Source organism: Neofelis nebulosa, chromosome 4 (assembly GCF_028018385.1).
Source record: "Neofelis nebulosa isolate mNeoNeb1 chromosome 4, mNeoNeb1.pri, whole genome shotgun sequence".
Classification (NCBI taxonomy): Eukaryota; Metazoa; Chordata; class Mammalia; order Carnivora; family Felidae; genus Neofelis; species Neofelis nebulosa.
In genome coordinates this window covers 88,151,341-88,165,876 of record NC_080785.1, presented here as the reverse complement: position 1 = coordinate 88,165,876, position 14,536 = coordinate 88,151,341, and the positions used below count along the sequence as shown (strand labels likewise).

Below are 14,536 nucleotides of genomic sequence, written 5' to 3'. Positions count from 1 at the left end.
TTGGATTTAAGAGGTGAACAAAAGCTCACTGCAGCTGAAAAACATCACACAGTCTCTAATACCAGACCCTTTTTACAACCAATATTTTGGAAAAATGATAATAACCAATGGTGCCCTGGGTATGTTAAATTGTGGGGTCGAGGATTTGCTCTTATATCCACAGATGACGGGGCTATCTGGCTCCCAGCCCGGCAATTAAAACCACGATATGAACAGATGGGCAACAGAAAAAGAGTTGACAATTTTCGACCACTGGAGAAAGATATGGAAGAATTAAGCCTGAAGCAAGAGATTACAAAAAACAAAACAAGACAAAACAAAGCCAAACCTCCGACATGGGGACAGATGAAGAAGATGACTCTAGAAGCAGAACAGATCCTCCAAAAAACAGGAACACCTAAGCCTCTACTACTCTGTTCATTGCCGTGATGTCGGTTCTTACCCTTATCGTGAGCACTAAAGAGAATCACACATATTGGGCTTATATTCTAAATCCACCTCTTAATAGATTAATTACATGAGATGATCCCTCTTTCCCAGTTTATGTAAATCATTCAGTCTGGTTGCCTGGACCTTATGATAATAGAGGCCCATTTAAACCAGAAGAAGAAGGAAAATAATCCCTGAATATTCTGTAGGTGCAGATGGGCCACCTATATGCTTTGGAACAGGTGAACACTGTGTTACAGTTCGTTCACAGGCATGGATAACAAAAATACCCAGTGGGACTAATGTCTCTATATTGTACTTATTACAGGGAGTCTCCATGAGAAGTCAAAGAATTACATAGGATCACCCTCCTAAATTGCCTCGATGTAAATTAAGAAAGATTATAAATCCTGAGGAATGGGTTAATTGGGAGCTCTGTAGAGGAGAGATTAATAGAGTTCTTAATACTTCCAAAGGAAGCATCATGAATTGGGCCTCTGTAGGCTCTGTTCGGACCAAATACTCCAAAAGAGAGCTCCGATGGCGTCGATATCAAGACAACATCATTTCAGATGTAACATCTGAACCCATTGTATGGCATGAAGGAGGGATGGCTCCCCCCAGCCCACGTTTACCTGATGGGCCAGTTTATTCAGAACTTTGGAAAATTGGTACTAGATTATTAGGCATGACCACTTGGAAAGGCCACTTAATGAATATTTCAAATAAATTCTCCATCTCTTTTAGATTAAATGAGACTCATAAAATCCAAGCATGTGTCAGACTTCCTTCTCTGTTTATATTAGGCATGCCTCATTGGGACCCTGATAATCTTCTTGCCATAATTGTTCTTTTGATACTTGTCTTAATTCTACTATTTCTTTTAACCAGGAAAAACAAAGCTTATATAACCTTAAGGCACATAATGGGGTTTGGATGCCTGTAATCATGGATCAGCTTTGGCAACACTCCCCTGAAATGTTACTCATAGATGAAATATTGAAACATGTTTTACACCGCAGCCTACGGTTTGTAGCTTTACTGGTAACTGCTATACTTGGGATTATAGCTATTACAGCTACAGCAGCAACAGCCGGTTTTGTGCTACATCAGACTGTACAAACCACCCACTTTGTACAAAACTGACATCAAGATTCAGAAAGGCTGTGGAACAGCCAACAGATGATCGATAGCCGAATAGAGAGCCAATTATCTGACTTGCAACAAGCTGTTCTTTTTCTAGGAGATCAATTGATTAGTTTACAACAACAGATAAAGCTTCAGTGTGATTGGAACATAACCACCTTTTGTGTCACCCCCATGTATATAATCAATCTAAGATATCATGGGACCTGGTGCGTCGACACCTTCTTAATCAAGGCAATACCTCTGCTGATATAGCTCAATTACAAAAGGACATTTATGAAACATTCAAAAATAAACTTGAGATGATTTCTGGTACTCCTTCTCTATCTGAGATAACTAATAGAATCTCGGGATTGAATCCAATGAATTATATAAAACCCTTAAGCTTTTCTGCGATTGGTATTTTTATATTAATCTTTGTCTTATTACTTTGCATGTACCTAGTCTGGAGAAGAGGACAGGAACGAAGCGGAGAATAAGCTCTTTGCAAGAGCCTCTGTCTTTGCTTTCCAGCTTTGCCAAATGAAAGAAAAGGGGGAGATGTGGGAGATGCAGGAGAGACGCATCAAAGGAAAGGACTTCAAAAGGGAAGGGCTGGAGAAGGTGCAAGGCCTTAGGACATGTTTACACAGCTGAACACTGCTGAGGCTCATAAGGAACGCCTAGAGCCATTAACATTGTCAAAGGCCGGATCCTCCTTCACACCTGACCCTTCCTAGTGATATAGAAACCAGTTAACTCAAAATTCAACCTTGAAAAGCTAAACCATTACATTGATTAACACACTTGCTTGGCTGACTTTATGCACATAGCCTTTAGCAATTATCCTAATAAAAAGAAGCTTCATTCTGGAGTCAGGGCCTCATTCCCACTGACTGGTATGAGGACCTTCACTAACTGCACTTTGTTCGCAGACTCATCTTTTGCGACTCCGGCCATACTCCCTGCAACAGAAGGTATGCAAATAAAAGTGGCTGCAAAAAACAAATGATGTAAAAATTTTTAAATGCATCAAATTAAACATTCTAGTTAGTGTTTATGAATCTAAAAATGAAAATGTTTTGCAATTATGAAGCAAAGGTGACTGACTTCTCTTCAACAAAGTTATATGCCATCAAAGTTCACAAAAGTATTTGACAATGCAAGTGTAAGAAGTAGCAGTAGAAATGAAAAGCTAGAGCCTATCAGAGATGTAGTTGAAATCATTTAGAGCTGAGACCAATCTAATTTTAAGAAAATTAAATAAAAAAGTGTTATTACAGGAAGCCTGGATGGCTCAGTCGGTTCAGTGTCTGACTTCAGCTCAGGTCATGATCTCACGGTTTGTGAGTTCGAGTCTCGCGTCAGGCTCTGTGCTGACAGCTCAGAGCCTGGAGTCTGCTTCACATTCTATGTCTCCCTCTCTCTCTGCCTCTCCCGCCCCTCACTCTTTCTCCCTCTTTCTCTCTCTCTCTCTCTCTCTTAAAAATAAACGTTAAAAAATTTTTTTAAAGTGTTATTACAAAACAAGATGAATCCTTTGTTGTTTAGCACAAATACCTACTTAATCCTTAAATAATGAGCTACTTAATACATTAAAAATGTGACTACTATTTTAAGCATATTTTTATTTTTTTAATTTATTTTTATTTTTAATCTATTTTTCTTTTTTTAAATTTATTTTTTTTTAAATTTTTTTAATGTTTATTTATTTTTGAGACAGAGAGAGACAGAGCATGAATGGGGGAGGGGCAGAGAGAGAGGGAGACACAGAATTGGAAGCAGGCTCCAGGCTCTGAGCCATCCGCCCAGAGCCTGACGCAGGGCTCGAACTCACGAACCGTAAGATCGTGACCTGAGCTGAAGTCGGACGCTCAACCGACTGAGCCACCCAGGCGCCCCTCTTTTTTTAAATTTAAATCCAACTTAGTTAACATAAAGTGTTATAATGATTTCAGGAATAGAATTTATTGATTCATCACTTACATATAACATCCACTGTTCATCCCAACCAGTGCCCTCCTTAATGCCCATTGCCCATTTAGCCAATCTTCCCACCCAACACGCTTCCAGCAACCTCAGTTTGTTCTCTGTATTTAAGAGTCTCTTATAGTTTGTCTCCCTCTCTGTTTTTATCTTATTTTTTCCTTCCCTTCCCCTATGTTCATCTGTTCTGTTTCTTAAATTCCACATATGAGCGAAATCATATATTTATCTTTCTCTAACTTATTTCATTAAGCATATTTTTAGTGCTTAAGGCCCTTTCCTTACTCTTTAATAAACAGAATAAAACCGTTTGTTAAAACGAAAATTTCTTTAACTTAATAAGATCTCAGAATACTAAGAATGTATTATTAGTTTCACTGTACACTTTAAAATGAAATTTAAAAGAAAAATGAGGATGGGGCATATGGGTGGCTCAGTCTGTTAAGCATCTGACTTCAGCCTTAGGTCACAATCCCACAGTCCCTGAGTTCAAGCCCCACGTCAGGCTCTCTGCTGTGAGCCCAGAGCCCACTTTGGATCCTCTGTCTCCCTCTCTCTCTCTGCCTCTCCACTGCTCTCGTATGCACACTCATGCTCTCAAAAGTAAATAAACATTAAAAAAATTTTTTTAATTAAAAAAATAAAGAAAAATGAGGAAAACCTTCAGAGTTGCTACAACCTCTGGACTTTCAGAACAGAACTGATTTCAAGGTAAAATTTCTGCCAGAAATGTCTGAAAGATGAATAAATAATACTTAACATTCTCAACATGATACTCAGAATAATAGCTTTATTTTGATACTGCAGCTCAAAGTTTAAGGTTTTTTAAAACAGTAATATTGAAACACAATTAGAAAACTTTTCATACCTTAACAGACTGTAAGATGCCAGTCCCCTGCTCAGTTTCAATTTTGCAATTATCACACTCAATATTTTGGACTTTTACACAGCCAGACCCTGATGACTTGATATTCAAATCTAGAAATAAAAAAAAGAAAGAAAGAAAAAGCAAATTAGTACTATGGCTAATGAGCTCCAAAGCATTTTAGTAACCCCTAGAAATCCAGCTCCTGAGTTATGTTCATAATATTACTGAACTCTGGAGAGAGCACAGTTGTCAGCACCTAAGGGGTCCCACCACAGCAACAGGACCAGATGTAGTGCCCTTTTCTGCTTGTTTTAAGAAATAAAGCAGTGATTTCTGTTGACCTGTATCACCTAAAGAGAAAGTAAGTAATATAGGGGACAAGTCAGGGAGGTCATCAGAGACTCTAGTTATTATAGACATTCCTGGGAAAGATCATAGAAGCCTCTTCCCCACTGAGACAACACATACACACAGACACACACACACAGGTTCGAATAAGAATATAGCAAGTTAAAAAGTCATTAGTTGGTTAAGCATCCGACTTTGCTCAGGTCATGATCTCACAGTTTGTGGGTGGGTTTGAGCCCCACATTGGGCTCTGTGCTGACAGCTCAGAGCCTGGAGCTTGTTTTGGCTTCTGTGACTCCCTCTCTCCGTCCCTCCCCTGCTCACGCTCTGTCTCTGTCTCTGTCTCTCAGAAAATAAATAAATGTTAAAGAAAAAAAAATTTTTTTAAGTCATTATGGTAAACTGAATATGCCAGTTAGCCTCTTCTCATATTCATGAAGATTTAAAGATTTGTTCTCAAATCTCCTATAAATTGAAAGCATGTACAGGAATAGTATGTATCTGTGTTTGTTGCCCCCCACACAAACTACTGGGGCTTAATATCACAATTTTAATAGTTATGGCATAAAAAATTTTCTACAGTTTTGTATATAGCAGTCTCTATAAAGGTTTAATAAACAGCAATACTAGAATAATCTAAATTATACAAACCAACAGTTTTACCCCATCTTTACATGGAAACAAATGTAACCAAGAAGCATTTACCCAGTTAAGTAGTGTTGCAACATAGCCTTCATCCAAGGCAGTGTTGATAGACATGGGGAGAAAGAAACATACTCTAAATACACTCTACCCCCACACTAGGTAGGTAGAAAAGTTAAGGCCAGACACTGAGTGGTAATAATGCTACTCTTACCTACTCACAGAAACAGGTATAAACAAACTGGAGGAACAAGTAAGTATGAAGAAAACTGAATTATGTTGATTTAAGGAGCTCGTGTATAGACATGTAGAAAATGGTAAATTGGAAATGGGATTCTGGCTCTAAAAAGAGGAATCTACAAAAAAAAAATGAGGTTAAGGATCATCAATATGGATGGTTTCACTTTTATCTGCGCTACCATAAAAATTTTGCTTAACTCTATTTCGATACTTAGTCCATTTTTTATTATAATAATATAACGGGAAATCTTTCTCCCCAACCCAGAGGGTTCTATTTTGAGGTTAGGGTCTCTTATTCATCTAGACTAGTTTAAAGAAGTTGAGAAGCAGTAAAGCATAGTGGTTGAGCAGACTGCAGTCAATTCTCATTCCAGCTCCACCACTTTATATCTGAGAGATAGCTGATCTATCCCCATGAGAACAGAAGTTTCACGAAGGCATAGATTTTTTCTACTTTGTCACCCACAATAAACACTTGATGAAACTTGCTATCTCTCCCACTTCCTTAGGTGAAACAGTGCCAATAACAGTATCTACTCTATAGCGCAATTGTAAGGGTTAGAAAAGACTATCTTAGAAGTGTTAGCTGCTGTTATGATCATCATTAGTATCATCCTTCAGTCAGGAAGGAGAGCCTGGGGAGACTTCCCTAGAACAATGTGTACACACTGGCTTGCATTTGAGAAATATCATGGAGCCCAAATACTTAGAAACATTGCAGGCATTATCAACTGAAGTTTCCCAGGCAGTTGTACTGTGTGTGTGTGCGTGCGTGCGTGCGTGTGTGTGTTTTCAAAGACTGCTACTCATGGAAAATTTACAATGGAGACGTATCAGTAAAAGGCTGGGTGCCTATTTGAAAGCGAACACTTGGTCCAGGTTAGATATGGAACATCCTATAGACAGAGCTGTTTTGGAACAGACCCCAGGCTGTGAGCACTGAATGGATTATCAAGAAACTACAACCCTGAAAAATTAACCACTTTGCTACTGACAAAGTGCAGTGACAGAAAAATTAGGAACTAAGTGCCAAAGGAGAATATAAGGGTTCCACAAATAATATTTGACTTAGATTATTCCATATGAGGTTTCCAATGTCTTTAACTGCGAACCTGATGTCTAACTTTCACCAGGAAACCCAAAGTAGAACAAGAAAAAACAAACAAAAAGAAAAAGGGGGAGCAGGTTCCGAGGGGGGACAATAGTAAATTGGGTTGGAAAGTCAAAGGAACCAATGAAAAGTGCACGTCTGCCCAATTTCAGAAGGTCGCCGGCTGTGCCCTGGGACCCAAACCCGTTTCACTTCACTTCACTTGCCAAACTTCAGGGGCGCGTTCACCTCCACGGACGCCTGGGGGTCGATGGTGTCAGACACGATGGTTACCTCCTTCAGCGCCTCGTCGTATTTCACCTGCAGGCCGGCCAGGCCCCGCGCCCCGCCTTCCGCTGATCTCACCGCGACCAGCACGCGGTCACCGTCGGGGTAGGTGAGGGGGTCCAAGGGCCTCACGGCCAAATGGCACGGAAGCCGCGCCCGCAGCCGACCGAACGGGCTCACTAGCAGCGCCCACTCCTTCAGAGCCTGGCGCGCAAGCCCTGGCCGAGAGACTGTGGGCTCGGACCCAGGCTGGCGCTGGCCCCCACCTGAGCCGTACTCCCGGGCCGAACCAGCCCGACACGCCCAGCTACCCGCAGCTCTGCCGGCCCCAACTCGGAGCTGGCTGAGCCGGAGGCGGCCGAACCCCCAGCCCGAGCAGGGGGCGAACATGGCGCGCCCCTCTCGTGCTCCCTCTAATCCCCTCAACCACAGGCCGGTCTCGCCACCAGCCAGTCAACTTGACCACTACGCCGACTCAAGTCAAAGGGGGGTCGTTTGAGAGGATTTGTTGAAGCAACAGCAAGACGGACCACTTTCTCTGGCAATTTAAACCTCAACCGCACACGCCTCACCGGCAAGTTGAAATTTCAAAGCTCTCAGTATCTACTATGACTTGGACTCCTCGCCTGCGCCCTCCCCTTTCGCAAAGGTGCATGGGATACGTAGTTTCAAAGGGGACGATAGGTCCGGAGGGCTTTGAGCAGCTTAGAAACTACATATCCCAGGAGGCAATGCGCAGGGTAGAAAGGGTAGTAGGACCACGTGTTAGACCCGCCTCCGAAGGCGTGCGCTGCTGGCCTGAAGCCCATTAGCCATTGGAGGAATAGGAAAAAAAAAAAAAAATCTACTTGGGAATCCAACTGGCCAATGGAAAGCGCGGAAGAAACAAGGTGGGCAGGACTGCGTGGTTTCCTTGGATACCCGGGACGCGACTACTTTGATAGAGGGTGGAGCTCTGGAGTGAGACCCTGGAGGCCCTAATCCACGGAGAAATATAGGAACTAAATAAGGATCAGGACCAAGTTAAGGGGTAAGAAACTGCGCTTTTAAAAAGTGAGAACTAGATGCAAACTAAAGTACCCTCGGTGGGTGGTTAGATCCAAACTTCACTAAACTAGTGGGGGTTACCCTGAGATGGAGAATCCCTGGGCAAGAGGGTAAAGAGCCAGATTGGTGCTTTTTGATGAACTCCCTCTTTTGATAACAAATTTAGGAATAGCATTAGAGCCCTGCCTTCTTCCTGATCCTAAGTGATCTTAAGCCAGTCATTGAACGTCTCTGGGTTTTAATTGCTTGTTCTTAAAACGAGGTCAATAATACTTTCCTTGTCTTGCCTCAGAGTTTTTGTAAGGATCAAATGATATAAATGGATGTGAACATGAGGCACAGGCTACAAAATTGCCGTGTAAATTACTGTATTTTTTTTTAATTTTTTTTTCAACGTTTTTTATTTATTTTTGGGACAGAGAGAGACAGAGCATGAACGGGGGAGGGGCACAGAGAGAGGGAGACACAGAATCGGAAACAGGCTCCAGGCTCCGAGCCATCAGCCCAGAGCCCGACGCGGGGCTCGAACTCACGGACCGCGAGATCGTGACCTGGCTGAAGTCGGACGCTTAACCGACTGCGCCACCCAGGCGCCCCAATTACTGTATTTTTATTTTAGGGATAGCACTGATTCTTAGTCACAAAGAAATATCTGAGAGATCGGAACTTGTGTTGACAGCAGCACTGATCTCTTTGACTACAAATGCTCCTACAAAGAAAAATCAGTCAGCATAGTGCAATGAGAAGAGCATGGGACTATTTCCTGGCTCTGTCACCTGGCTCTTTATCTGCGTCTCCTGGATCTCTTTCTTCAGCTTTAAGATGAAGAAGGATTGTACTAAATGACTCTGTAAGGCATTTTTATCTTCTATAATTCTATGGGCAATTTTAAAAATGGAAAAAAAAACCCCACGAGATTTATTTCCTGCGTGCCGACATATCTCTCCCTTTCTGTGCCCCTTTCTCCTCCTACCAGTTATTCCCTAAGTTCTTTAGTAAAGACAAACTGCAAGCAGTGATGTTTAATAAAATGCAAGGGCTGAAACCAAATGTCTTAGAAAACTGAAGCCCTTGGCCAAATGCAGAATTACTGGGAGGTATAGTGATAGAGAGACTAGCTAAGTCCTAATGAAGTTGGCTAAAGTCCTCATGGTCCCAGGTCACAGGGTTCTCTGCCAGCTATTACCTTTTTAAAAATTCAGTGTTTTCTTAGGTTATCATTTGCTCTTTTCTGTCCTCCTAGTTCTTTCTCCCTCCTTATTCTCCCTCCTACTGAAGACTTATGATAGATGCTTAGCTTTTAGGTTCACCAAGTTCCTGCTGTATACTAGTTCTGTCCTTGGCTTTGTGTTTCAATTGGTCATAATTATTCAAACTGCTCTTCAAACTGTCTTTTTAATGAAAACCCACAGGGATAACTTTGAAAATCAATTTGAAAAAGGCATTGGTTTAAGCAAGTTAAGAATGCACTCACATCTGTTGTGCACATGCCAAATATTTTTAGATTAACTAGGAATACCTACCAGATTATTTTGTTTCTATGGTAATATTTCCTTTTGAGAACAACCAAGTTAATGGAATTGGCAAATGAACCATAGTTGTCTATGTGGCAAAATCATTGTTTGGTTATTTTCAAATAAAGCTAAAGAAAAGTGACTGAAAAACTGCTTTTCTGATTATAGGAGTGATCTCATGTGATCTCACAGTTTGTGACTTCGAGGCCTACATTGGGCTCTGTGCTGACACCTCAGAGCCGGGTACCTGCTTCAGATTCTGTGTCTCCCTCTCTCTCTTCCCCTCTCCCACTCACGTTCTGTCTCTCTCTCTCAAAAATAAACATTAAAAAAAATTTTTTTAATGTGTATACATGACCTGGAAATTATACTTCTGGGGATTTAATGTGAGCATAAAACTATGGATGTTCAAAAAACTTATGTTCAAAGAATTTTGTTTTATAGAGTTGCTTATGATAATGAAGAAGTGAGGCAATTTAAATGTCCAGAAATAGTCGTAGTTACATAAATCAGTATATATCTGGAATATTCTGCAACAATTTAAAATTATATTCTGAAGAATATTCAATGATATGGGAAAACTTCCATAATATAATTGGAAAGGAAAAACCTCCAGTTCTCTTTCTGTGTGTTTCTCCATTACTCTCACACTACTACCACACTCACAACACTTCTGCTGATACTCTGGGTGTTCTACAGTTTAACTCAATTCTAACACTATCTACCTGTAAATAGTGTCAGATCCCACAGGTTAAGGGCTCAGTTCCACAAGACTGCTCTCACCTACTTGATATGCCAATTACATGTAGTGGTCCCTGGGTTACCCACAACTTCTGTCTGATTTGGCTACAAATCAGAGGTTCCCACAACCCCTTCTCAGTTTTTATTATTATTTTTTAATGTTTATTATTGAGAGAGAGAGAGGGCAAGCAGGGGAGGGGCAGAGAGAGAGGGAGACAGAGAATCTGAAGCAGGCTCCACGCTGTCAGAACAAAGCCCAATGTGGGGCTCAAACTCACAAAATGTGAGATCATGACCTGAGCCAAAGTCAGATGCTCAACTGACTGAGCCACCCAGGCACCCCAACCCCCTTCTCAGTTTTGATGAATTTACTAGAGTGTTTCTTAGAACTCAGGGAAACATGTTTACCAGTTTATTAAAAGATATGATGAAGGATACAGATGAACAGCCTGATGAAGAGATACATAGGGTGAGGTCTAGGAGGGTCCCTAGAACAGGAGCTTCTGTCTCCCTGGGGTTGGGGTGTGTCTCCTTCCTTGTGTGGATTTGTCTGCCTACACTGAAGATCTACATACCCCATACTATTGGGATTTTTATGGAGGCTTCATCAAGTAGGCATGATCAATCATTAATCCCATTTTCAGCCCTTCTTCCTTCTTAGGAGAATGGAGGCAGGGCTGAAAATTCCAAACTTCTAATCATGGTTTGTGCTCTCCAAACCCTCATCCAGGAGCCATCCAGGAGCCCGCCCAAAGTCACCTCATTAGAACGAAAGGTAATCCTATCACACCCAGAAATTACAAGGGTTTCAGGAACCCTGTGCCAGGAACCAAGGAGAGATCAATATATATTTTTTTCTATTATCTCACAGTAATATTAAGTGAAAAGAGTAGAATGCCAAATTGTATGTTTAGTATGATCTCAATTCTATAATAATAATAGTAGTAATTTTAAAATACAATTGTATTTAAAATATATTCCATTAAAACAATTCCAACTTGATAACAATGGTTATCTCTAAGTAGTGAGATAATTAATTTTTCATTTTTTGTGTATAAACATATATTACATCTATAATTTTAAAATATTAAAAGCATTTCTTAAAATACATTGTTTCCTAAGACTAACTCAAATAATGAAATAGGTTGAGAATTTCTTACTATCTAAATTTAAGTGCCCATTAAGATTTTATTTAATAATTGTTAATAGATGGACAGCAGAGGGCATGAGAGAGTTTTCAGAAAAATGTAACTTAAAGAATTCTGGAATTCTTCAGTGAGGGAAGCCCTAGGAATTTGCTAACTTTCTCCATTATAAACTTTTAAAATAAATATATCTTATGTCTTTTATTCTTCTTATGAAATCTTAATAAATCAATAATATAAACTAATAACTGACAGTACTAAGAAGTATTTAATGAACACATAGGTAGCCTCATTTGAAATCTACATGTTATTTCCATGCAGATGATGTACCGGAAAAAGTTTGTTATTTCATGAGGTCAAATTCCCCCACTTTAAACACCTTGAGAAGTTGCCTATGTTACAAATATTCTTGAGTACTTTGTATGCTAAAACAATATGTATTTGTGTGTATATGTGTTTCTGTGTCTAAGATAATATTTTATTGCAACCAAAGTTTACTCATAATAGAAAAATTTTTAAAGCTAACTTAGGCAAGAGTTCTTGTATGTGCTAATACTTAACGCCATTTCTACAAGATAGCAATAGTGTTTCAACCATTCACACAGTGGTAGCACTGAGTAGAAATATCACTTACATTTTATATATTTTGAGACAATGCTATTAGTTATGTATGGGTTCAAGATTCATATTGCTTCCTGATAAATTTTCTTTTTTGTCATTAAGTAATGACCCTCTTTATCTCTAGTATTGCTTTCTGTCTTTTTAAAGTTTATTTTTATTTATTTTGAGAGAAAGATAGAGAGCAAGCAGGGGAGAGGCAGAGAGAAGGAGACAGAATCCCAAGCAGGCTCTGCACCCTCAGCACAGAGCCCCATGAGGGGCTTAAACTCACAAACCATGACATCATGACCTGAGCCAAAGTCAAGAGTCAGATGCTCAACTGACTGAGCCACTCAGGTGCCCCACTTTCTGTCTTGATACATATTTTTACCTAAAAATATTTTCATTCTTTTACTTCAAACCTGTGACCTTATAATTGGGGCTTGTGTCTTATAAACAGAATACAGCAGGATATTTTAAAACCAATTTGAGAATCTGTCTCAATAGGTAAATTAATCCACTTACATTTTTTGTAATTACTCTTTCATTTGTATGTATTCTTACCATCTTATTTTGTGTTTTCTATTAATCTTTCTTTTTTGCTTTTTTCAGGGTGGGGTCCTCTTTTTTCTCCATTCATTTAGTCTATATATTTTTCTTTATTCACCTGTTTCCTCTAATCAATCAATACCTTCATCCTCCTTTTGAACAATCGAATTCTTTAACATCAGTTTTTTCCTTTCCGTCTTTCATGTCATATTGCCTTGTATATTTTAGTTTCACTTTGTTTTTTGAGGCCACACAAGTAGTTGTTATTGTTTTTTATATTTTGTGCTTGTTTGAATTTAGCAACATTTACCAATTTATATGCTCACCTCTTTCCTTCTAGATTTAGTTTTGTTTTTACTGAAGTATATTTTTATATTTATTCAATGGATCTCTGAGTAATTTTTTCAGACTTTGTCTGAAAATGTCTTTATTTTGCCCTTTTAAATAATAGGTTAGTTGACAGTTACCGTTTCTCATTACTTTGAAGAAGTACAGTTTTTGCTAATGACAAGTCTTCTATCTGTCTAACTTAGTTCTTTTGTAGAGACAAAAGAACTTGGTTGCTTTTAGAATTTTTTTCTTTGTTTAGATGGTCTACAGTTTTAGCACTTTGTGTAAGTTCATTTCTTTTGTTTGCTTTTCTTGGTTTTATTTTTTTTTTAATTTTTTTTTAACGTTTATTTTTGAGACAGAAAGAGACAGAGCATGAATGGGGGAGGGTCAGAGAGAGAGAGGGAGACACAGAATCTGAAACAGGCTCCAGGTTCCGAGCTGTCAGCACAGAGCCCAACGCGGGGCTTGAACTCACTAACAGCGAGATCATGACCTGAGCCGAAGTCGGACGCTTAACCGACTGAGCCACCCAGGAGCCCCTGCTTTTCTTGGTTTTAAAGAAAAACAGTAAAATTCATTTTTTAGGTGGACAGCTCTATTAATTCTGGCAAATGTATACTGTGACATAACCACCATGACAATCAAGATGTAGAATTTTTCCATCATTGCCAAAAGCTCCCTCATGCCACTTTATAGTCACTCTTTCTCCCCCAACACCCAGTCCGTGGCAAACACTGATCTATCCTTATACTTTTGCCTTTGCCAGAAACTCATGTAAATTGAATCATATAATACATAGCCTTTTGACTTAATATAATGTATTTGAGATTCACCCATGTTGTTGAATATAGCAGTAGTTTATTCTTTTTTATTTCTGAGTTGAATTCCATTGTATGAACAGTATGAAAACAATCTGTTTCCAGTTTGGGGCATTTCCCATTTGGGGTGAATATTAATAAAGCCAATATAAACATTTGTGTACAGCTTTTGAATAGATATATATCCTCATTTCCTTTGAATAAGTACATATGAATGAATGGCTGGGTCATTTGATAAATGTATGTTTAGCTTTATAAGAAATAAATAAACTTTTCCAAAGAAGCTATACAGTTTTGTATTCTCATTAGCAGTACGTGAGAGTTCCAGTTGCTCCACGTCCTCACCAACATTTGGTATTGTCACTTTTTTTAAAACAGTCTAATAAGTGTGTAATTATATCCCATTGTGATTTTTATTTGCATTTCCCCAATTACTAATGAAGTGAGCATATTTTCACATTCTTATTTGCCATTTGTATATCTTCTTAGGTTAAGTATGTGTTCGAATCTTTTACCCATTTTTAAAATTGGTCTGTTTGATTTCCTGTTATTGAGTGATGAGATTTCTTTGTATTTCTCAATACCAGCCTTTTATCAGATACATTGTTTGCATATATTTTCTTCCTATCTGTGACTTGTTTTCAGTTTCCCAATACCGTCTTCTGAAGAGCAGATCTCCTAGATTGTGAAAAATTCCAAAATATCTATTTTTACCTTTATGATTTATAAAAATCTCGGGGAAAAAAAACTTTCTCCAAACCAAGGTTGTGAAT

The 14,536-nt window shown here is 39.2% G+C and overlaps 2 protein-coding genes across 4 annotated transcripts in view; one reads left to right on the top strand and one right to left on the bottom strand.

Annotated features, from left to right (window-relative positions):
- Positions 1-7,582, bottom strand: part of FAM185A (family with sequence similarity 185 member A) — a 76,674-nt gene extending 69,092 nt beyond the window's left edge. For all 3 annotated transcript variants that reach the window (XR_009260541.1, XM_058725323.1, XM_058725324.1), the window contains exons 1-2: positions 6,956-7,582; positions 4,409-4,518 (exon numbers count right to left, since the gene is read on the bottom strand). Coding sequence is in view for 2 of the 3 variants with exons in the window: in XM_058725323.1 (XP_058581306.1) it covers positions 4,409-4,518; positions 6,956-7,406 (561 nt within the window). In the remaining variant the exon portion in view is untranslated. The remainder of the gene's footprint in view (positions 1-4,408; positions 4,519-6,955) is intronic.
- A 227-nt stretch (positions 7,583-7,809) lies between these two features.
- CCDC146 (coiled-coil domain containing 146) overlaps positions 7,810-14,536 on the top strand; it is a 115,576-nt gene continuing 108,849 nt past the window's right edge. Inside the window, exon 1 of the mRNA XM_058725302.1 lies at positions 7,810-8,046. The gene's annotated coding sequence lies outside the window, so the exon portion shown is untranslated. The remainder of the gene's footprint in view (positions 8,047-14,536) is intronic.